At 42.1% G+C, this 24,451-nt stretch overlaps 1 protein-coding gene across 1 annotated transcript in view; it reads left to right on the forward strand.

Annotated features, from left to right (window-relative positions):
• LOC141086566 (vasoactive intestinal polypeptide receptor 1-like) overlaps positions 1–21,398 on the forward strand; it is a 422,518-nt gene extending 401,120 nt beyond the window's left edge. Inside the window, exons 12-13 of the mRNA XM_073572713.1 lie at positions 15,885–15,926; positions 20,066–21,398. Of these exons, the coding sequence (XP_073428814.1) occupies positions 15,885–15,926; positions 20,066–20,158 (135 nt within the window). The 3' untranslated portion in view covers positions 20,159–21,398. The remainder of the gene's footprint in view (positions 1–15,884; positions 15,927–20,065) is intronic.
• The last annotated feature ends 3,053 nt before the right edge of the window (positions 21,399–24,451 follow it).

Consider the following 24,451-nt stretch of genomic DNA (forward strand, 5'->3'; position numbering starts at 1 on the left):
GATCTCACCATCATTAAAATGAACCATGCATCGGTTTCAAATGGCATCTTGGCAGCTTCACGCTTGATTTTACTCAATTCATGGGCAGCTATTTTGAGCCTTTTTTTATCAACACGCTTCTTGCGGCCCTGTTGGCTATTTGCCATGAAACGCTTGATTGTTCAGTGATCACGCTTCAAAGTTTGGCAATTTCAAGACTGCTGCATCCCTCTGCAAGACATCTCAAAATTTTTGACTTTTCAGAGTCCGTCAAATCTCTCTTCTGACCCATTTTGCCAAAGGAAAGGAAGTTACCTAATAATTAAGCACACCTTATATAGGGTGTTGATGTCATTAGACCACACCCCTCCTCATTACAGAGATGCAAATCACCTGATTTACATAATTGTCAGTTGGCTTTCAAGCCTATACAGTTTGGGGTAGGACAACATGTATAAAAAGGATGATGTGATCAAAATACTCATTTGCCTTATAATTCTGCACACAGTGTATAGGCCCATCATACACTGGAGCATTATCCATGGGGCCCATCATATACTGCAGCATCATATGGGGCCCATTATATATGGAGCATTATATAGACCTGTCATACAATGGAGCATCATCCATGGGGCCCATCATCTACTGGAGCATCATATGGGGTTCATTATTTATGGGGCTTCATATAGGGTATGGAGAATTATATGGAGCACATATGGGGCATATTCTGTATGGAGCATTATATGGAGCCCACTCTGTATGGAGCAATATATGTGGCCCATCATATACTGTATGGAGCTTTATATGCGAATCATTATACTGTATGGAGCAATATGTGGGGCTCATTCTACTGTATGGGGACCGTCCTATACTGTATGACACATTATATGGGGACCATCATATACTGTAGCATTATGTGGAGCTTATCATATACTGTATGGAACATTATAAGGGACCAATTATTCTGTATGGAACAAAATATATGGCTCATTATTCTGTATGGCGCACTATGTGGTGGGCATAATACTGTATGGAGGAATATACTGTCCAGTTTTTGAGGTATTGTAGAATTTAAAATAAATATCAGTCATGTAATGTAAGAAGTGATGTATTTGTCATTGTACTATACCTATATTTCTCTGCCGTATCATGAATTGTGGTATGTGTTAAAGGGGCCCACTGACACTTTTTCGCCCGGGGCACACAAAAACCTGGAGCCAGCCCTACCCCCCACAACTTTAGCCAAATAACCAAATAAGTAAATTAAGGTTGACAAGCTTAAGTAATAAGAATTGATGTTGTTGGCATTGAAATGGGCACTGTAGGTGTGTTTACTGTCCTCCACTCCCTGCCAACTTTCCTCCCCTTGACTTGCATTGGGTTTTGTGTTTCAGTCGGACCCAGACTTTTCCCGATAGACAGCCGACTTTGTTCGACTCGACTTTTGAGAATGTCGGGTTTCATGAAACCCGACTCAACCCTAAAAAAGGCAAAGTCGCTCATCTCTACTTATGAATCATTGTATAGAAAATCAAACTTTGACTCCATATGCACTTTATACTGCAAGTGCCCTTGGTGAGTGTGGATGCACTTGCAAATTCTTGTGCTTTTTCAGTGCCACTCTCTTCTCCTTGATTGTCATCTATGTTTCTTGCTCCTTTTCCCCTCTGTCAGTCTGAAATTTTGCACTGATTCAAGGTTCTGCACCTGTATCCTCACACCCACAGTGCACTTGCAATATAATGGAGGAGGGGACTGGGAAAAACGTATTCTCCAATGACAGACCAAGTAGACCTTTCGTCTTAGCACAAATACGCCAGGTCTAAATGAACAACTTACATTTAGCTGTTTTCTTTGATAGGTTGGGGCTAATATTGTAATTCAGAGAGTGCAAAACAATGAGGATTGTGGATGCCATGGTGTAGAATATTACTGTGCTAACTCTTGCGTTTAGATAGTTTCTTTACAGTTAAGGCACATTAGTGACTTCTAATTACTGTCCCTTTAAATAATCCTCCACTGTGAGTCAACACTATACAAGACCCTAACCTATCAATTATTTACTTCCCCTTAACAACATCTGTTATTATCACGCAAGTTCCTAAGTTCCATCAACTATTTTGTATATTTTTACCCTTTCCCCAGTATGGGGGTAGACATCTTTAGCTAGACCTGATGTTTAATATCCATTATGATCTGATAAGAAAAGAAATACACCGCTCTATGCTGGGAACTGAAAAAAATATAATATAACTGAGTACTTACTGGTGTGTGAAAAAAATCACGTGGTGGTGGATGTATAGCAGTATTCTGAGACTATTCACCTTGTCATAGATGTATATATTTGGATGCCAAAACTGCTGAATAGATAATATAAGGTTAAATGGGGGTGAGCCCGTTAGTAAGTTACAGAGGAAAAAAAAAAAAAAAAAATGAACTAATCTTGATTTACTCACTTAAGGAAATCAGAACCATATAAAATATATGCTGCAAATGTAGCCAATGCCAAATATTAAGATTGGAATGTTGCAGCCTGTTTCTGAAAAAAATATAATAGTTGAAAAATAAAACCAAAAAAAGAGGGGGATAAATAGATGTTTGAGATGATAACTGAATGCTGACCTTACTGCATGCCAGTTTCAACAGGCGAGGTCAGAATGATTAATCCTGTGCAAAACAGGAGCAGTTGACAACCCTGATGAAGAGAGTAGCTATCTCTTGAAACATGTCGGTATTGTGCTGCCTTTGAGCCACCGTCTTACCCCCAGTGTGACGTCACGCTAGCCCTGCCCCATCACACGCCGAGTCCCTCAGCGTTGCTCTCGGCCGGAGCACGCGAGGCAACGGCGGTCTCCACGTCCATACGGATTAGCAGCAGCAGCCCCAGCCCCCACGCTGAGCACCCAAGCCTGTCTCACTGAGCACTGGCCCTGCAAGTAAGTGCACCAGAATTAAGCACCCCGTTCCACTAGCGGGCACATGCTGTCACTAACGCTCATTCACTTTGCAGGAACTGTGCTATCATTTGTTTTGCACAGGATTAATCATTCTGACCTCGCCTGTTGAAACTGGCATGGTCAGCATTCAGCTATCATCTCAAACATCTATTTATCCCCCTCTTTTTTTGGTTTTATTTTTCAACTATTATATTTTTTTCAGAAACAGGCTGCAACATTCCAATCTTAATATTTGGCATTGGCTACATTTACAGCATATATTTTATATGGTTCTGATTTCCTTAAGTGAGTAAATCAAGATTAGTTCATTTTTTTTTTTTTTTTCCTCTGTAACTTACTAACGGGCTCACCCCCATTTAACCCTATATTATCTATTCAGCAGTTTTGGCATCCAAATATATACATCTATGACAAGGTGAATAGTCTCAGAATACTGCTATACATCCACCACCACGTGATTTTTTCACACACCAGCAAGTAAGTACTCAGTTATATTATATTTTTTTCAGTTCCCAGCATAGCGCGGTGTATTTCTTTTCTTATCAGCTTTAGCTCTTTTAAACAGGCACCAGCACAGAGCCTGTTATTCACCAGCTGCATCTGGGAATAGTGGACCTTCCTTCTCTGTCCAAGTGGACTGGCGCCAGTGTGTTAATCTTAAACTAATCCATTATGATCTGTTTTAGATGCATTTTTGTTTCTGTCATTTCCTTGAGGTTTGTACAATGTGCGGTTTACATTGTCCTGCTGACAACCTTGTCTTAAAGAGTTAATGTGGTTGCTTGGTTACCATTTGACCTCCCTATCCTCACATTTGATTGATCCCAAGAGAGGGCATGTTTATGTCCATAATGACAACTATGTGGTTGAGAGATGGATAGGTACTCCTGACAGCTCTGTCGGGAGCAGGGCTTATGCTAAGGCATGCCCCTTAACTGCAAGAGCTGACACGCTATATGCCTCGGCAAAGGAATTGAAGGCTGGAATACATAATATTCGCACCTTTTGTGGACTGCTAGAAGTGGCATATGCGTTCGATGGGGTCTAAGATGGTGTCTTCCATTTCTCGGATCTCCAGATGTGACATAGCACTGCCCCGGGTTCCAAGAAATGTTGCAGGCTTAATTGCTGTTTCCCTATTAATACTGCAGGGTATGACCAAGGCATCAATGAGAATGTTTCAATGTTAGCCACTGTTGTGGTACTATACTCATCAAGTCTATTATGTAGCTGGGTATCCCACTACTCCTGTGATGAATAAGGACAGAAGAAATGTGTCGGCAGAATACTTGGTATCAAGAATACTTTGACTGGGGTAGCGTGTGTGTTTGGGCTTCACTTCACACCACCCCACCCTGATCAGTGTGAAGGATGACCACTTAAGATCTCACATGCCTGTGACAGTTTTTAGGTGTTCCTTCTCTTCAGTATGTTTGACTGACATGAGAATTATTTTCTATTTTAGAACATGAGCACTCAACAGGCTAAAGAATGGTTAGTGCCCAGGCAAAATAGCAGCGCTACATATACTGTATATGTGTTTTTGTTTGTAGCAGCCGATAGCTGCTATTGCACTGGTGCCGGCGGCGCCATCTTGGAGGAAGACATTTTTCTTTTCTCTAGCAAGATGGCGCTGCCGGCACCTGTGCAAAAGCAGCTATCAGATCACCTCTATATACACCAATAGCTGCTACTGCGCCATTTTTAAATGGATTTTTTTCAATATCAGGATAACCTCAACCACATTAATTATAAACACAGTACATATGCGATTATGCTGCAGAGTAGGTGCCACAGCTTTTTCAGTATGTATATATAATATTCATTATGTAAACTAGGGGGCAGGTCACTGAGGGATCAGTGACCTGCCAGCAGTCTGCATTATGAATACCTAATCAGAGCACCACATGAACACCCCCCACAGGGCACCCTGGGGCACGAGCTTATCATTAACTCAAAAGTACAAATAAAGATTATACAACAACCACAAGAAAGATTTCATCAACCAAGGTATCATCTTAAACAGTATAAAAGCACTGACCTGACACTGTCTCATACCTCCCAAATTTTGAAGAAGGGAAAGAGGGACAAAGTTTGTGTAGCACGCTGTGGCAAATTTTAGGCCATGCCCTGACCACACCTATTTCACAACTAGTCACATCCATGTCCATGCCTCAACTGCACCCATTTAGTAGCACTGCTGATCACAGTGACTGGTACTGAGGGCACAGTGGCTAGCATTATGGGCACAGTGGCTGGCATTTTGGGCACCTTGACTTGTAGTGAGGAAAAAAAAGAACAGAGAGAGAAAAAATAAAGCAGAAAGAAAGAACAGTGAGGGAAAGAAAGGAGAAAGAGAAAGAAAGAGGGTAAAGAGAGAACAGAGAGAAAGAATAAAAAAAGAAAGAAAGAAACAGAGAACGAAAGAACAGAGAGAGAAAAAAAGAGGGGAAAGAAAAAAGAACAGAGAGAGAAAGAAAGAGAAAGAAAGAACAGAGCGAAAGAAAGAGGGAAAAGAAGGAAAGAACATAGAGAAAGAACAGAGAGAAAGAAAGGAAGAACAGAGAGAGAAAGAAATAACAGAGAGAGAAAGAAAAAGATTAGAGAAAGAAAGAGGGTAAAGAAAGAAAGAACAGAGAGAGAAAGAAAGAACAGAGAGAAAGAAAGCGGTGACAGAAAAAAGAACAGAGAGAGAGAAAAAAGAGACGAAAGAAAGAAAGAGGGGAAAGAAAGAACAGAGAGAGAAAGAAAGAGGGGAAATAAAGAACAGAGAGAAAGAGAGGAAAGAACAAAAGAAACAGAGAGAGAGAAAGAAAGAACAGAAAGAAAGAGGGGACAGAAAAAAGAACAGAGAGAAAGAAAAAAGAAAGAGAAAGAACAGAGAGAGAAAGGAAGAAAGAAAGAGGGGAAAGAAGGAAAGAACAGAGAGAGAGAAAGAACAAAGAGAAAGTAAGAGGGGAAAGAAAGAGAACAGTGTCAGGATTCGTACCGGGGTCTAGTCTGTGTTCCACAGCAAGTCTCGCTGCCTTACTGGCTGTGCCACACAACCAGTCTGAATATACAGTTTCTGATCAACTAGTTCTTTTTCGTTCATCGTTCTTCCCCCGTTCTGGTGATTGGCTGCTTCACTGTTTCCTGTGCTTATGTCCCGCCTTCTTCCTATTTAGCACTCCACAGGGCTTTCACTCCTTGCCGGTGATTCTTCTGTGGTACGGATTCCTGCCTTCCCTACCGCGCTGTCCGGTACAACCTCTGACAGCCTCCCGGTCTCTCTTTCGTTGAGTACTTCTGGACTCCAGCTTTCCATTTTTGTCTTTGCTGAAAGCTTAGTATTTTTTGTGTTAGTTTGGGGTTTCGTGGTTTTACCCTTCAGGTTCATTCACTCTTTAGTTTCACTCTAGTAGTCCTCCTTGCTGCTGCTTGTCTCCCTTAGGTTGTCCTGCACTCATTCCACCCACGGTTTACCCTCACTGTAGCTCCCTGCACTTACGCCGAGGTAGGGACCGCCGCCCAGTTGTCGCCCACCGGCTAGGGTGGGACCGGCAAGTAGGTAGGGTCAGTGGGGGGTGGAGCTCAGTGGCACCTTCTTCCCCCGCCGTGTGGTGGAATCATAACAAACAGAGAGAAAGAAAGGAAGAACAGAAAGAGAAAGAAAGATTAGAGAGAGAGAGAAAAAAAATTAAAGAGAGAAAGAAAGAGGGGAAAGAATAGAGCGAAAGAAAGAACAGAGAGAGAAAGAAAGAGAGAAATAAAGAAAAAGAGGGGAAAGAAACAGAGAAAGATAGAAAGGACAGAGAGATAGAAAGAGGGGACAGAAAAAAACAACAGAGAGAGAAGAAATAGGGGAAAAAGAAAGAACAGAGAGGGAGAGAGAAAGAAAGGGGAAAGAAAGAGAGAGAAAGAAAAAGAAAGAAAGAGGGGAAAGAAAGAACAGAGAGATAGAGAGAAAGATGGGAAAGAAAGAAGAGAGAGAAAAAAACAGAAAGAAAGAACAGAGAGAGAAAAAAGAGGGGAAAGAAAGTACAGAAAGAGAAAGAAAGAAAGAGGAGAAATAAAGAAAGAGCAAAGAAAGAAAGAACAGAGAAAGAAAGTAAGAAAGAAAAATTTAAGAGAGAAAGAAAGAGGGGAAAGAAAGAGAAAGAAAGAACAGAGAGAAAGAGAGAAAGAAAAAGAGGGAAAAGAAAGAAACAGAGAGAAAAAAAGATCAGAGAGAAAAAAAGAGGGGACAGAAAAAAACAACAGAGAAGAAATAGGAGAAAAAAGAAAGAAAAGAGAGAGAAAGAAAGGGAAAAGAAAGAACAGAGAGAGAAAGAGAAAGAAAGAGTGGAAAGAAAGAAAGAACAGCAAGATAGAGAGAAAGAAAGATGGGAAAGAAAGAACAGAGAGAGATAGAAAAAGGAAGAAAGGACAGAGAGAAAGAAAAAGAGGGGAAAGAAAGAAACAGAGAGAAAAAAAGAACAGAGAGAAAGAAAGAGGGGACAGAAAAAGACAACAGAGAGAAGAAATAGGGGAAAAAAGAAAGAAAAGAGAGAGTGAGAAAGAAAGGGGAAAGAAAGAACAGAGAGAGAGAAAGAAAGAACAGAGAGAGAGAGAAAAAACAGAGAGAAAGAAAGAACAGAGAGAAAGAAGGAACAGAGAGAAAGATAAAGAAAGAGGGGAAAGAAAGTACAGAGCGAGAGAGAAAGAAAGAGGGGAAAGAAAGAAACAGAGAGAGAGAAAAAAAAGAACAGAGAAAGAAAGAGGGGACAGAAAAAAGAACAGACAGAGAAAAAAATAAATGGGAAAGAAGGAAAGAACGGAGAGGGGGAGAAAGAAAGATGGGAAAGAAAGAACAGAGAGAGAAAGAAAGAATAGAGAGAGAAAGAAAGAGAACGAAAGAAAGATCAGAGAAAGAATAGATAGAGAGCGAAATAAAGAACAGAAAGAGAGAAAGAAAGAGAGAAAGAAAGAGAGAGAGAAAGAATGAAAGAAAGAAAGAACAGAGCAAGAAATAAAGAGTGGAAAGAAAGGATGGAGAGAAAGAAAAAGAGGGGAAAGAAAAAGAAAAGAGAGAAAGAAAGAGTGGACACAAATAAAGAACAGAGAGAGAAAAAAGAAAAAGGGGAAAGAAAGAACAGAGAGAGAAAGAAAGAACAGAGAGAGAGAAAGGAAAAGAAAGAAAGAACAGAGAGAGGGAAAGAAAGAACAGAGAGAGAGAAAGAAAGAGGGGAAAGAAAGAGAACAGAGAGAGAAAGAACAGAGAGAGAGAAAGGAAGAACAGAGAGAGAGAAAGAAAGATTAGAGAGAGAAAGAAAGAGGGGAAAGAAAGAAAGAAAGAACAGAGCAAAAAGTAACCTCCCAGCCAGAACGGTGGAGCTAAATCAAAATCGTGACTGTCCTGCTGGATCTGGGATGGTTGGGAGGTATGAATGCTCCCCACCATACATGGATCTGCATACACACACGGTTCCGCTTTGTATGCCTCATACACACACGGCTCTGCTCCGTACACCTTGCGCACACACATGGCTCCACTCCGTAAACCTTGTACACATGCGGCTCTGCTCCGTACACCTTGTACACACATGGCTCCGCTCCGTACACCTCGTACACACACGGCTCAGCTCTGTACACCTCGTACACATGCGGCTTTGCTCCATACACCTCGTACACACGCGTCTCCGCTCCATACACACGCAGCTCCACTTTGTAGACCCCATGCACACACGGCTCCGCTCCATAGACACGCAGCTCCACTCCGTACACCCCGTACACACACGGCTCTGCTCAGCTCCGTAAACACACAGCTCAGCTCCGTACACTTTGTGCACACAGAACTACACTCTGTACACCTCGTACACACACGGCTCCACTCCATACAGCTTGTACACACATTGCTCTGCTCTGTACACCTCATACACAGACGGTTCTGCTCCGTACACCTCGTACATATGCGCCTCCGCTCCGTAACCTTGTACACACACGGCTCTGCTCCTCACACCTCGCACACACACGGCTCCGCTCCGTACACCTCGTACACACACGGCTCAGCTCTGTACACCTCGTACACATGCGGCTCTGCTCCGTACACCTTGTACATGCACAGCTCTGCTACATCCACACTGTAAACCCCTCCTGACCCCACACATAAACTTCCCTCATCCAGCACCATGACGGCCAGCACAGCAGAGGCCTGCACACACCGAGGTCCGTGATCATTTGACCCCTGACTCCTCCCCTCCTCTGACCTCATCACAGGTCCTGTGCGCACAGAAGAGAACAGCATAACGACTTCATTGCTGGCTGTGAGGGGCTATGGTGGGTCTCTGGGAGGGCAAGGATGGGGTGCATGGGGGGGCGTGGGCTTTTCTTCCTGCAGTGTGGGAAAAATGGAGTCCCGGGCGGGACAGTGGGTGGGCGGGGCAAAAACAGGACTCTACTGCCGAATCTGGGACGGTTGGGAGCTATGCTGTCTGTAGGTTACTATGCACAATCCTGCTTTAAGCCCTAGGGCTTACTAATGGCCACAGAGGAAGATGATAAGAAACCCCAGCCTTACTATCAATTGCTGCAGTTTGTCCAAGATGAAGAAGGCCAGCTCACCTGCATGAGCATCATTGGAAGAGAGTGAGGATTATTACTTCAGAGGGGAGCATTGAGGCTTATTCTTGACTGTGAAAAGTGTATTCATCAAATAGGCAAGGATTAGTGACCTAAAAGGGGTTAAACGTGTCCACAATAGAGAAGACTGTAAATGAATACCTGATTGTGAAGAGGAGTGCCACCACAGAGACACCCAGGGAACTAGTGCCTGGGTGAGGGACTGTAAGGAAGAAGACCGGGCTGCAGGTTCCTGCAGCATGCTGGTACCGCAACTGCTGAGGCTACATCCCATGTTGCTTGGGGAAAGAATAGGGGACAGGACAGGCCCCATGACCTGGGAAAAGGGGGCGTAACTAAGCCAGGCTGTGAGGAGAAAACGCACAAAGAAACAGTGAGTTTCCTGCTGGCAGCGCAAGCTGAACCAGGCATGTGGCGAGCTCCGTAGGGTGACAGACAGCACGGAGATGTACTATGGCCGAGATCTTCTGAGCGCTCGAGCGGGACAGTGAGTGACGACCTGCACCCCAAGCAGTGACAGGCAACACAGCAGAGATAAGGGACGCAGAGCACAGATCCGGTATAGCTGCATGAGAGACTTACTGCGTGAGAGACTTTCTGGTATCGAGAGACGTGTAGCGTGCTGGGCAGAGCATTACAGCGCAGTTGTCCAGGTGTCATCTGATACACAGAGGAGTGTACGCCGTGTAGAGCTGTGCAGAGCAGCCATTCAGTTGACAACAGCTGCTCAGAGAGACACGTGCCATGAGGAACCTTGCGAAGAGTTTTACTCTTTTGTTCTGCAGTTAAATGGACTAGGGGCTCAGCGGGCAAAAATGTTGACCGCCCGCTGCCAGCAGTAGATGGATTGTTATGTTGAACTCCATCTGAAGACCCTACATCGGCCGGTACTACTACTCCCATCGGACTGTGGACTAAGGACCCCACCAGGAGGTACGATAAGTGTTGTTTGAAACTTAGACGGTTGCACTCCTTTTGATTACCTCATTTAATCCTTGTTGTTCCAATAGCTCTTTGCTACTGCCTATTAAATCCCTGTGAGATGACTTTAATTCTTACTGTTAAAAGAATAAATAGTATTGTTATACCGTACTGCTCTGCAATCCCTGCGTACTGCAGCCGTTTAACCTGCTTACAGGACCATGACACTGTAAATGTAAGAAAATCTCTATAAGTTCCAAAGATTGAAATTTTGTTAGTCGATAGAAAAAAATGTCACAGACAAAGAAAAGATCTATGATAAAATTGAAATTTTATTTAGAAATCATTTAAAAACGTATATTCATGTAAAAACAGGGATACCTCAAAAAAGTACAGACCATCTTTTGGTACTATAATGTAATTGATATAATGCAAAGAAATTCTATAGTTTATACATGCTAGTGCAATCAATTTTTCATATCAATTTGTCATTTGACCACCATTAATAAAATACTTCCAATACAGCCCTATTCAAATACACCACCACCACCACACCAATGAGATCATTTCATATAGTATTGATAATATTTCATATAGTATCTCTATATATAAAAATCAATGTGTGTGTGTGTGTATCACCAACCAATCACGAAGCATCTTTCATTTCACAAGAGCTGTTCAAAAGAAGCTAAGCTGTGATTGGTTGCAATGACCAACAGTTTTCCTTGCAACCAATCACTAAGCATCTCTCATTTCACCAGAGCTGGTTAAAAGTAGCTGAGCTGTGATTGGTTGCTATGACCAACAATTTTCCTTGCAACCAATCAATAAGCATCTCTCATTTCACCAGAGCTGGTTAAAAGTAGCTGAGCTGTGATTGGTTGCTATGACCAACAATTTTCCTTGCAACCAATCAATAAGCATCTCTCATTTCACCAGAGCTGGTTAAAAGTAGCTGGCTATGATTGGTTGCTATGCGCAAGTTTTCCCACTTGACAACACCTCAGCAGACACTGACATGGTGGGAGAAATCTAGCATCCCCAGGAAAATAAGCTCCAGCCATCGTCCAGAAAGGAGCAGTGAGTACATGACAGAAATGAATCCCCCCCTCCCGTGTGGTATCATTAAGTGAAACACATGAATGTAGGAAAGTGCACATATTAAATGTCATGTGGATTTAATATTTTCTCACAGACACTTTTATGCATTATTGATGTGTTACTGTGCTCTGATGCTGTGAGTTTTTTTAAAGTGCTACTTTCCCCATAATTCACCTGAATATACTCATATAACACGTAATGCTTTTCCCATAACAACCCATTAAATATGATGCTATACTGCATACAGATGCTGTACATCCATGAGCAACTCAGCCAGACAAATTACAAGTTGACGATGCATGAAAATGTGTGTGAAGGTTTCTCTACTATACTAATGTATAAGGTTTGTGCCTGTCCATTGGTGAAAAGCATGACTGTGATATTTATGATGGCAGATAAGTGAGAATATCAGCCTGATCAGTAGAAAACCTGGGATCTTAGTGAACCATGTTTCTGTGCAATTTCACTATTCTACTTTTACTGGCTTTGACGGGACGATGTGGGATATTAGGGGTAGTAGTCCGGTAGCTCTGGCTGACGGGATGATGTGGGATATTATAGTGAATGTGTCTATGCGGAGTGGGCGGGGCTCTACACTCAGCTTTATATATAGATATAATCATCATAATTTGTTATAACTAACCGTAGTTAGTTACAGTGCCCGGGCAGCGCTGGGCTCTTCAGCTGTGATTGGTTGCTATGAGCAACAGTTTTCTCACTCGACAACACCTCAGCAGACACTGACTGGGTGAGAGAAATCTAGCATCCCCGGGAACAGGAGCAGAGAGCACATGACAATAATGAATCACCCCCTCCCTGCTCATATCCCCATCACAGATCCTCCATCCCATAGGCACATCTTCCCTCTTAAAGGGATCTCCGGTATGGAAGTTAGGGCAAATCCCTCAACGCTCTGAAACTGACCCCAGGCCTCTCTTAAAAGGGATCATTGGTATGGAAGTCAGGGCAAATCCATCCAGCACTTTGGTTCTGACCCCAGGCCTCTCTTAAAGGGATCTCCGGTATGGAAGTTAGGACCGTTCCACTCAGCGCTGTGGTTCTGACCCCAGGGCCTCTTAAAGGGATCCTTGGTATGGAAGTTAGGGCAATTCCACTCAGCACTCTGGTTCTGACCCCAGGCCACTCTTAAAGGGATCCCTGGTATGGAAGTGAGGGCAAATCCACTCAGCGCTCTGGTTCTGACCCCAGGCCCTTCTTAAAGGGATCCCCGGTATGGAAGTGAGGGTAAATCCACTCTGCGCTTTGGTACTGGTCCCAAACTTCTCTTAAAGGGATCTCCAGTATGGAAATTAGGGTAAATCCCTTAGCGCTCTGGTTCTGACGCTAGGCCTCTCTTGTAGGGATCCCCGGTATGGAACTTAGGGCCGTTTCACTCAGTGCTCTGGTTCTGACCCCAGGTTGACGGGATGATGTGGGATATTAGGGGTAGTAGTCCGGTGGCTCTGGCTGACAAGATGATGTGGGATATTAGGGGTAGTAGTGCGGTGGCTCTGGCTGATGGGATGATGTGGGATATTAGTGGTAGTAGTCCGGTAGCTCTGGCTGACGAGATGATGTGGGATATTATAGTGAATGTGGCTATGCGGAGTGGGCGGGGCTCTACACTCAGCTTTATATATATATATATAGATATAATCATTATAATTTGTTATAACTAACCGCAGTTAGTTACTATGCCCGGGCAGCGCCGGGCTCTTCAGCTAGTTGAATATAAAACTATATTGATAGTTTACGAAAACTTGATGGCTTCCATCCATCTGTTGTCCATTTAATTGTCCATCACACCCTTATAATAACCCTTGGGGCATTTCCAGAACCTTCATTTATAATGTAGTTCCTCTGGGGTGGGTAGTACGGCAGTGGTTCTCAGCACCCAATAGCAAAGAGAATGGGTCCAATCAAAGTTGAACCCGCTCTCTATACACATTGGCTGTCCAAAGGTATGTATGCTCTTCTTCAGATTGTATATGTTCAAAATTATCTGGTATTCACCATGATTTGGAAATATTGAGAATGTTTTATAGATTTCTTTTACTTCACAGTAAATATAATAAAGGGAGATCTGGATGAATATTTACTTGCAATGAATGGTGTAGTTAATTTAGTAGTTATTACAGTTTTTTCTTGCTACATTTATTCATAGACAAGGAAATTATAATATTACATCAATATCTGTTTAGTGATGGTCTAAGGCTAACATCTAAATAAAGAGACCATGCATTTTGCTAGTGCAGCCCAAAATTGCTTATTTGAATTTGTTACGTCCCTTAGCATATTATAGTTCACATTCATCAAGACTGACGTAGCGCTATTTTCATTCTTTCTGGAGTACATGGCACCGAATTCGTAAAGATGCACACACCATGTCATGAATTCAGCCACCTCTTCTGTGGCATGTGCCTCGGTGCACCGCACCAGAAATTCTACTTTTGCAAAGAGCTGAAGTAAGTATTTCTGGGATAAAAATGCCAACATTTGAACAAGTTTTATGCAACCTGCCGTTGCACAATTTTTTTTTTTTTTACATTTCACAGCTTTTACGTGAGTTTCCTGACATACAATGGGTACGGAAAGAATTCAGGCCCCTTTAAATTTTTCACTCTTTGTTTCATTGCAGCCATTTGGTAAATTCAAAAAAGTTCTTTTTTTTTCTCATTAATGTACACTCTGCACTCCATTAGTAGGTCTAGAGGCACTCTGACCCCGTGTCCTTGGGGCTGAGTTCTGTGACCGCTTACTGAGCGCTCCCTTTGCCAAGCTCTGTGAGCTTAACCCCTTAATGTCCAATGACGGACACAGTCCGTCATCGAACATCTCCCCTGCTTTGATGAGGGCTCCGGCGCTGAGCCCGCATCAAAGCCTGGACATGTCAGCTGTTATGAACAGCTGACATGTGCCCGCAATAGGCGCGAGCGGAATTGCCGTCCGCCCGCGCCTATTAACTAGTTAAATGCCGCTGTCAAAGCTGACAGCGGGCATTTAAATAGCATTTCCGGCCGCCCCCCGTCACGTGATCGGGGGTCGGCGTCACGTTGCCTGGACAACCAGAGGTCTCTATGAGACCTCTATGGTTGATCCAGGCATAAGGCTTTCAGCGCCACCTGGTGGTCGGCGCTGAAAGCACAGCAGTAAATCTGCTACATATGGGCGATCTGCTCATCGCCCATATGTAGCAGAGCCGATCGGGTTGCGCAAGCTTCTAGCCTCCTATGGAGGCTATTGAAGCATGCCAAAAGTAAAAAAAAAAATGTTTAAAAATAAAAAAAATTAAAAACATAAAAGTTCAAATCACCCCCCTTTCGCCCCAATCAAAATAAAACAGTAAAAAAAAAATCCCACATACACATATTAGGTATCGCCGCGTTCAGAATCGCCCGATCTATCAATAAAAAAAAGCATTAACCCGATCGCTAAACGGCGTAGCGAGAAAAAAATTCAAAACGCCAGAATTACGTTTTTTTGGTCACTAAGACATTGCATTAAAATGCAATAACGGGCGATCAAAAGAACGTATCTGCACAAAAGTGGTATCATTAAAAACGTCAGTCCGGCACGGAAAAAATAAGCCCTCACCCGACCCCAGATCATGAAAAATGGAGACGCTACGGGTCTCGGAAAATTGCGCAAATTTTTTTTTTTTTTAGCAAACTTTGGAATTTTTTTTCACCACTTAGATAAAAGAGGACATAGACATGTTTGGTGTCTATGAACTCGTAATGACCTGGAGAATCATAATGGCAGGTCAGATTTAGCATCTAGTGAACCTAACAAAAAGCCAAGCAAAAAACAAGTGTGGGATTGCACTTTTTTGGCAATTTCACCGCACTTGGAATTTTTTTCCTGTTTTCGAGTATACGACATGCTAAAACCAATGGTGTCATTTAAAAGTACAACTCGTCCCGCAAAAAATAAGCCCTCACATGGCCATATAAACGGAAAAATAAAAAAGTTATGGCTCTGGAAAGAAGGGGAGGGAAAAATGAAAATGCAAAACCAAAAATACCCCTGGTCGTTAAGGGGTTAAACAGGCTCCGGCATTTATGTTCAGCGGTAGTGCGGCTCTGTGAGGTAACAGAGTTCGCCCTGTACACTCCGGGTGACGTTAAGCTGCGTGTGATCTTCCTTTATACCACCATATAGCGTCCGCCATTACTGAGCAGCAGTTAACATCTCTGTACGGTGGACCCCGGGCTGCGAACGCACCTTATTACCATCTTTTTACTATTTGGTGCGTTCCGCCAGCCCTAACAATGTGTCTATTTTATTTTCATATTACTAACTTTGCTATTCTTTTTTCCTCCACAGGGTTTCATTGTGGCTTTATTATACTGCTTCCTAAATGGAGAGGTAAGCATTGCTAAAATACTTATTTAATTTCAAATGTGTAATGACATCTATATCATAATTTTATATTTAAATGTTATTAAATAATGTGTAGCTCTTTCATCATTCACAAACAGGATAGGTAAAGTTGCATAAATTATATGTTCATGGGATAGGCACTGTTTGATGAAAGGCCGCATCTAAAATAGAAGACAGCCCAATGATCAGTTATCACCAAGGAGAGACCATAACTAACCGTACATTTCTGCTAAAGTGGCGAATACAAGGGAATTGTAATAAAATATAGTGCCAACTTAAATGAAAGGTCAGTCATATCATACATTAGTGAGCCAGTTGGAGCAAGTATATGAAAGCATCTCTCCAGTCTGGATCACAGAGAAGCGTCTCAACTGGGGAACATCTTTAATTATTATATCCCATATGCTGTTATAGGTATTATTGATATCCTCAAAAGTCGACAGATCTCATAAATAAAGGAAATACAGAAATTGTATTCACTAAAAGGTTGAAACAAGAGCGCAATAGGGTCTTATCCGGGTAAAATGTATTGACACCCTGAAGAAGAAGCGTTATGCTTCGAAACGCGTAGGGATTAAAGGGTTAACTTTTTTAACCTTGTGTGGTTATGGAATTTGTCTGGCAGCGCACTTAAAGTCCAAGAATTTATTCCTTATTATAAATAAAGGAAATATTCATTTAAGCTTCTCATGGCCCTCTACAACCTTGTAGAAATGGACTTTCGTGGTCAGTAGTTGCAGCTGTAGATATTATCTTAAGCAGGCCATTCCTTGAAACCTGGACGCTGCACATGGGACGTACTTGGACGTTCCAACATGACAACGATCCAAAACACAAGAAAAAGTTACCCTGTCATTGGCTACAGCAGAACAAAGTGTAGGTTCTGGAGTAGCTATCTCAGTCTCCTGATCTCAATATCATTGCGCCACTCTGGGGCGATCTCAAGCACGCAGTTCATGCTAGACAGCCCAGGAATTTACAGGAACTGGAGGCTTTTTGCCAAGAAGAGTGGGCAGCCTTACCATCTGAGAAAATAATGAACTTCATTAACGACTACCACAAAAGACTTCAAGCTGTCATTGATGTTAGAGGGGGCAATACACGGTATTAAGAAATGGGGTGTGTAAACTTTTGATCAGAGTCATTTCGATGTTTTGGGTTGTCATTATGATTTAAAAAGAGAAAACACAGTAGTTTTACAATAAGTGGCTTCACCCAACCACCAACCATGAATGGAGAAAAAGTTTTGGTGTTATCATTCATAGTCTCTGAAAAAAGGCCAAGAAAGCAAAAACTGTATATATATACCAGGAAAGATCTTTGAATAAATTATTAAGCAACATGTATGTAAGTACCTGGATAAGAATGAAGTGATTAAACAGATTCAGCATGGGTTTGTAACTAATAAGTCATGTCAGACTAACTTAATTTCCTTCTATGACAGAATCACTGATTGGGTGGATCAAGGAAATGCTGTAGATATAGTATATCTTGACTTCAGCAAAGCATTTGATAATGTATCTCACACAATCCTTATTGAAAAAATGGCTAAGTGTGGAATGGACAAGGCAACTGTTAGGTGGATTCATAACTGGCTTAGTGATCGGACCCAAAGAGTGGTCGTAAATGACTGCACATCCAGTTGAAAGAATGTCTCAAGTGGGGTACCACAGGGCTCTGTCCTGGGCCCTGTATTGTTCAACATCTTTATCAACTATTTAGATGAAGGAATTGAGGGTAAACTGATTAAATTTGCTGATGACACAAAGCTAGGAGGGATAGCTAATACTAGAGAAGAGAGAGAGAGAGGATTCAAAAAGATATAAATAAACTGGAGCAGTGGGCAGCAACTAACAAAATGGTTTTTAACAGGGAAAAATGCAAAGTACTACATCTGGGCAATAAAAATGAAAAAAGCATATACAGAATGGGAGGAATAGGGCTAAGCAACAGCACATGTGAAAAAGACTTGGGTATACTAATAGATCACAGACTGAATATGAGTCAACAGTGTGATGCAGCAGCAAAAAAGGCAAATGCAATTATAGGATGTATTAACAGAAGCATACAGTCTAGATCACGTGAAGTCATTATTGCCCTTTACTCCTCTTTGGTCAGACCTCATCTGGAATACTGTGTCCAGTTTTGGACGCCACATTTTAAAAAAGACGTCAACAAACTGGAGCAAGTTCAGAAAAGAGCGACCAGAATGGTGACTGGTCTGCAAACCCTGTCTTATGAGGAAAGGTTGCAGGATTTGGGAATGTTTAGCTTGCAGAAGAGAAGACTTAGAGGAGACTTAATAGCTGTCTACAAATATCTCAAGGGCTGTCACATTGTAGAAGAATCATCTTTATTCAATTTGCACAAGGAAAGACTAGAAGCAATGGGATGAAACTGAATGGGAGGAGACACAGATTAGATATTAGAAAAAACTTTTTGACAGTTAGGGTGATCAATGAGTGGAACAGACTGCCATGAGAGGTGGTGAGTTCTCCTTCAATACAAGTCTTCAAACAGAGGCTGGACAGACATCTGTCTTGGATGATTTAGCGAATCCTGCTTTGAGCAGGGGGTTGGACCAGATGGCCCAGGAGGTCCCTTCCATCTCTACAATTCTATGATTACATATATATATATATATATATATATATATAGCTCATCCCTACTCGTGTTCCCTTCAGCTCGACTACAGACCCCCTGCACTCTTTCAGTTTCACACTATTTGTTAATTCCAGCTAGAATTGCTAGAAGACCTGCTACTAGATAGACCTTCACCCATTGCATTCTCCAATTTATCCTGAAAGCAGCAACCATGACCATATTTCTGTCCAACTGCGACACTGATGTCTACACTCTGTGCCTGTGTTTGCACTGGTTGTCTATTCGCTGCAGAGTCTAATATAAACGTATCCCTCCTACCCACAAAGCTGTCCACAGTTATACACCACCCTACATCTCCTATGTTATCTCTGCTTACACTGTACCATCCTCTCTGTTCCACTCATGACGTAACACTAACATCCTCTAGAATCTGAATCTCCAACTCCCTTCTCCAGGTCTTCTTTTGAGCTGCACCAATTTTCTGGAAAGAACTACTCCAGTTAATTCCCAGTATCCACAATTTTAACTATGCCCTAAAAAATAATTTCTTTAGACTGGCCTATCACCTCACTTCACTAATCTAACTATTCTTTGTTCTTTCTTTGACGCATTTAGTACAGATGCTGAAATTGTACAGATGCTGGTTGATGATTGGCTCTTGCAGCGTTATTTGAATACCCCTATTTATTAAAAAGATGACTGGACCATACATGATCAGCGTTTTATTTTTGCCATTTGTGTCCCTCTTATTTCTTAGATTGTAAGTTTGCAAGCAGGGCCCTCAATCCTCTTGCCATGTGTTCAACTATGTGTTACTTCGTAATGACTTATCTTATTTGTACATGTCCCCTCTTAATTGCATCGTTCTGTAGAGATAAAAAATTTTTTTTAGCATTATTCCCCTCTAGGAGGGATGTGCTACACATTTGGCACCGTATCAGCTACCTCCCCCCCCCCCCCCCCCGCGCGGGTATTCCTGATCATGCATTAATGTCCTGGGACATTTTTTGATTGTTGGTTTCCCGCTGGCCACCACGCATCGCTGCGTGTGGCAGCGGGAGACCATCGATCAGCGAGCTCCCAGCGCTGTAAGCAGACACTGGGAGCTAGTATCCAAGGTAAACAGCGGGTAACTAAGCGCACGCATCGCTTACTTACCCGCTGTGTACCCTGGATACCAGCGTGCTCGCGCTGGGGGCTGGTATCCAAGGTAAACAGAGGGTAACTAAGCGCCGTGCGTCGCTTAGTGTAACGGGACCCTAAGGTGACCATTATCATGATTATTAACTTTGATCTCTTGAAAGGTTCACACCCTTCCCTTATGTCATGTAATACAGATAAGGTGCTGCCAGACAAATTTGAAACTAGTCATCAGGTAAAATCCAACCTGCCCCTCCAAGCTTACCTGGAGACTCTGAAATTTGCTTTATTGCCTAAAATTTTAACAAATATCAGTATTACAAGTCATCTTCAAAATGTCTTTTTATCGTGTTCCTATTTTTTATCTACATTTCCTTCAGGTACAGGCTGAGATTCAGCGACACTGGGGCAAGTGGCAAACTTCACTGGAAAGCAATGTGTTTAATCTGGTAACTCAGGACTTTACAGCATGATATCAGTTTCTGCAGTCAAGTTGCACATGTAAGATTGACCGCCGTTAAGTTCAAGAAGTCTGGAACTGTGGCACCAAATAATGGATTTTTGTATCGTTTTGTTGTAGACATTAATGCACAGAGAACGTTATCTATACAGATCAGTTACATGGCATGCAAATAATAAGTAACATGTATATTATTATGCATATATATCTTTGTATATGTGATGTAACCAGATGAATTAAGGTTTCAGGGTATAACCACTTGGAAGTACAAAATGTGGTCTGGTTGTTGGGCAGTGGTCAGCAATACTGTCCTGCAACATTAAGGTATTAGGGTAACCCCACATTGGCATGAAGTCTGTAAGTTCTCCCTGTGTAAAGGCATTTTGATTTAGACTCCATAAAGTCAGACAATCCTTTTTTCCTTTTTTACTGAGTTCAGCCAACATTTATCTCTAAGGCTATGTGAGTCTTTTTGCTAAATTTTTGGAGCAGAAACTGAGCAGAAATTCAGCTTTGATATTTGGAGAGCTTCAGCTTAATTTCTCAGTCTCAAAAAACTCCTCAAAAGCCTGTGTGTGTGTGTGTGTGTGTGTGTGTGTGTGTGTGTGTGTGTGTATAACTTTTAATTTTAGCAATTCCTCTTAAGCTATCTCCCTATTTTCAGAATAAGTGATAACTTACTGATACTTACTGATATCTGGGGAACCAACTTCTGGGACCCCCTTTCATCCGGAGATTGGGGCTCTGGCACTGTGCATTAGATATGTTAGAGAGAACCTGTCAGGTTGGAGGATAAATTAATACAATAGAAAAGATTTGTAGACCCATTTCGTTTTAAAATACTATTATGTTGAAGTACCCACCAGAAAATCATTTCAGACTATTACCACCCCAAAATAATTAGAATAGTTATGCATATGTAAATAATTTAGTTTTAACAATAACCTTTATTTTAATTGATTTCAGGGAATTAGGCTGCGCGCTTAAGGAAAGGACTTCCAAGGTGACATTTTCTGAAATACTGCCTGTACCACGTGCCACGCCTGAGAGGCAACGAGAGATTAGGGAGATTAATAAGTGGCTCAGGAATTGGTGTAGGAAGGAGGGGTTTGGGTTTCTGGAGAACTGGGCTGACTCCTCAGTTTGCTACAGGTTCTACACCTCAATGGGGAGGGTTCAGCTGTGCTGTGGGAGAAAATGGCTAGAAGCTTGGAGGAATGTTTAAACTAGGGACGGGGGGAGGGTATTCATTTTATAGGAGGGGAAGATAATGCAGATAGTGACCTGGGCACAAATAATGAAATTGGGGGTGGGGGTGGCATGGGGGGTGGGGTCAGAGCAGTTAAGATTTTAGGGAAGACTAGAGGTACAGAGAGATACATAAATTGCATGTATACTAATGCCAGAAGTCTCACCAACAAAATGGAGGAATTAGAATTAACTTTGTTGGAACATAATTGGTGGGGTTATCTGAGGCATGGCTGGACGAGAGAAATGACTGTACAAATAAGCGAGGGGGGTTGTTTATATGTAAAATCATCCATAAAACCCATCCTGAGTGATAATATATGTGAATCTAATGAAAATGTAGAGTTGCTGTGGGTGGAGATGAAGGGAGGGAGAAAAAATAGTAAATTACTGATAGGGGTTTGTTATGTCTCAAAAATAATGGAAGCAAAGGAGAATATCCTTGTAAAGCAAATATATGAAGCAGCGACTCAAGGAGAAGTCATTATTATGGGGGACTTCAACTACCCTAAAATACATTGGGGAACCGAAACCTGCAGTTCCAGCAAAGGTAATAGGTTTTTGACAACTATGAGAGACAATTACCTTTCACAACTGGTTCAGGACCCAACAAGAGGGGGGGCACTGCTAGACCTAATATTAACCAACAGGCCAGACCGCATGTCAAATATAAGGGTTGAGAGTCACCTGGGTAATAGTGATCACAAATTAATAAGTTTTCATGCATCCTTTAATAAGATGTGTAGTAGAGGGGTTACAAGGACACTCAAATTCAGGAAGGCAAATTTCCAATGGATGAGAGATGATCTTGGTGCAATTAACTGGGACGATATCTTGAGACATAAAAATACACAAAGAAAATGGGAGACGTTTATTAGCATCCTGAATAGGACCTGTGCACAATATATACCGTATGGGAATAAACCTGCTAGAAATAGGAGGAAACCACCATGGCTAAATAAAGCTGTAAGGGGCGCAATAAGTGACAAAAAGAAAGCATTTAAAGAATTAAAGCAAGTAGGTAGTGATAATTCATTAAATAAATACAGAAAATTAAATAAATTCTGTAAATGCAAATCAAGGCAGCAAAGATTGAGACAGAGACTCATTACCAGAGAAAGTGAAAATAATCCCAAAATATTCTTTAGCTACATAATGGTAAGAAACTAAAAAATGATAGTGTTGGACCCCTTAAAAATAGTCTGGGTGAAATGGTGGATAAGGATAAGGAAAAAGCCAATATGCTAAATGACTTTTTTTCAACAGTATTTACACAAGAAAATCCCATGACGGATAACATGATCAGTGATAACAAAAATTCTCCATTAAATGTCACCTGCTTAACCCAGCAGGAAGTACATCGGCGTCGAAAAATCACTAAAGTTGACAAGTCCCCAGATGGGATACACACCTGAGTACTGCAGGAAATAAGTACAGTCATAGATAGACCATTATTTTTGATCCTTAGAGATTCCATAATAACAGGGTCTGTACCACAGGACTGGCGTATAGCAAATGTGGTTACAATATTCAAAAAGGGGACAAAAACCGAACTTGGAAATTATAGGCCAGTGAGCTTAACCTCAACAGTGGTTAAAATCCTGGAGGGTTTTCTAAGAGATACTATACTGGAGTATCTGGAGAAGAATAACCTTATGACCCAATATCAACATGGGTTTACAAGGGATCGTTCCTGTCAGACTAATCTGATAAGCTTTTATGAAGAGGTAAGTTCCGGACTGGGCCAAGGAAATGCAGTGGACGTGGGGTACATGGACTTTTCAACAGCTTTTGATACAGTGCCACACAAAAAGTTGATACATAAAATGAAAACAATGGGGATAGGGGAAAATATGTGTAAGTGGGTTAAGAGCTGGCTCAGGGATAGGAAACAAAAGGTGGTTATTAATGGAGCACACTCGGACTGGGTCGGGGTTAGCAGTGGGGTACCACAGTGCTCGGTGTTGAGCCCACTTTTTTTTAACATATTTATTAATGACCTTGTAAGGGGCAGGCAGAGTAGAATTTAAATATTTGCAGATGACATTAAACTCTGCAGGGTAATCAATACAGAGGAGGACAATTTAAATGGAACCCGTCACCTCGTTTTGCCGCTATATGATGCAGCCACTGCCTTTCGGGGCTTATCTACAGCATTCTGTAATGCTGTAGATAAGCCCCCAGTATGACCTGAAAGAGAAGAAAAACACGTTTTATTATACTCACCCGGGGGCGGTCCGGTCCGATGAGTGTCGCAGGTCCCGGGTCCAGCGCCTCCCATCTTCATGCGATGTCGTCAGCCTGCTTGCTTTGTGCCGTGCTCTTGCACAGGCATACTGATCTGCCCTGATGAGGGCAGAGCAAAGTACTGCAGCGCGTAGGCGCTGGGCCTCTCTGACCTTTCCCAGCACCTGCGCACTGAAGTAATTTGCTCTGCCCTCAACAGGGCAGATAAGCATTATAGAATGCTGTAAATAAGCCCCACAAGGCAGTGACTGCATCTTATAGCGGCAAAACAAGGTGACAGGTTCCCTTTAATATTACAGGAAGATTTATGTAAACTAGAAGCTTAGGCTGATAAATGGCAAATGAGCTTTAATGGGGATAAATATAAGGTCATGCATTTTGGTAGAACAAACAAGATGTTTAATTATGTGCGTAATTGTAAAACACTGGGCAAAACTGTCACTGAAAAAGACCTGGGGTTATGGGTGGACAACAAACTCACATTTAGTGGCCAGTGTCAGGCAGCTGCTGCAAAGGCAAGTAAAATAATGGGATGCATTAAAAGAGGCATAGATGCACATGAGGAGAACATCATTTTACCTCTATACAAGTCACTAGTGCGACCACACTTAGAATACTGTGTACATTTCTGGTCTCCGGTGTATAAGAAAGACATAGCTGAATTAAAGTGGGTGCAGAGAAGAGCGACGAAGGTTATTAGAGCACTGACGGGTCTGCATATACCAAGACAGGTTATTATACTCTGGGTTATTTAGATTGGAAAAACGCCTTGCAGCGCTGGAGTCCTGGGTTCGAATCCCACCAAGGACAA

The sequence above is a fragment of the Dendrobates tinctorius genome, unplaced genomic scaffold (assembly GCF_039654945.1).
Source record: "Dendrobates tinctorius isolate UK_male_01 unplaced genomic scaffold, ASM3965494v1 ptg000032l, whole genome shotgun sequence".
Lineage (NCBI taxonomy): Eukaryota > Metazoa > Chordata > Amphibia > Anura > Dendrobatidae > Dendrobates > Dendrobates tinctorius.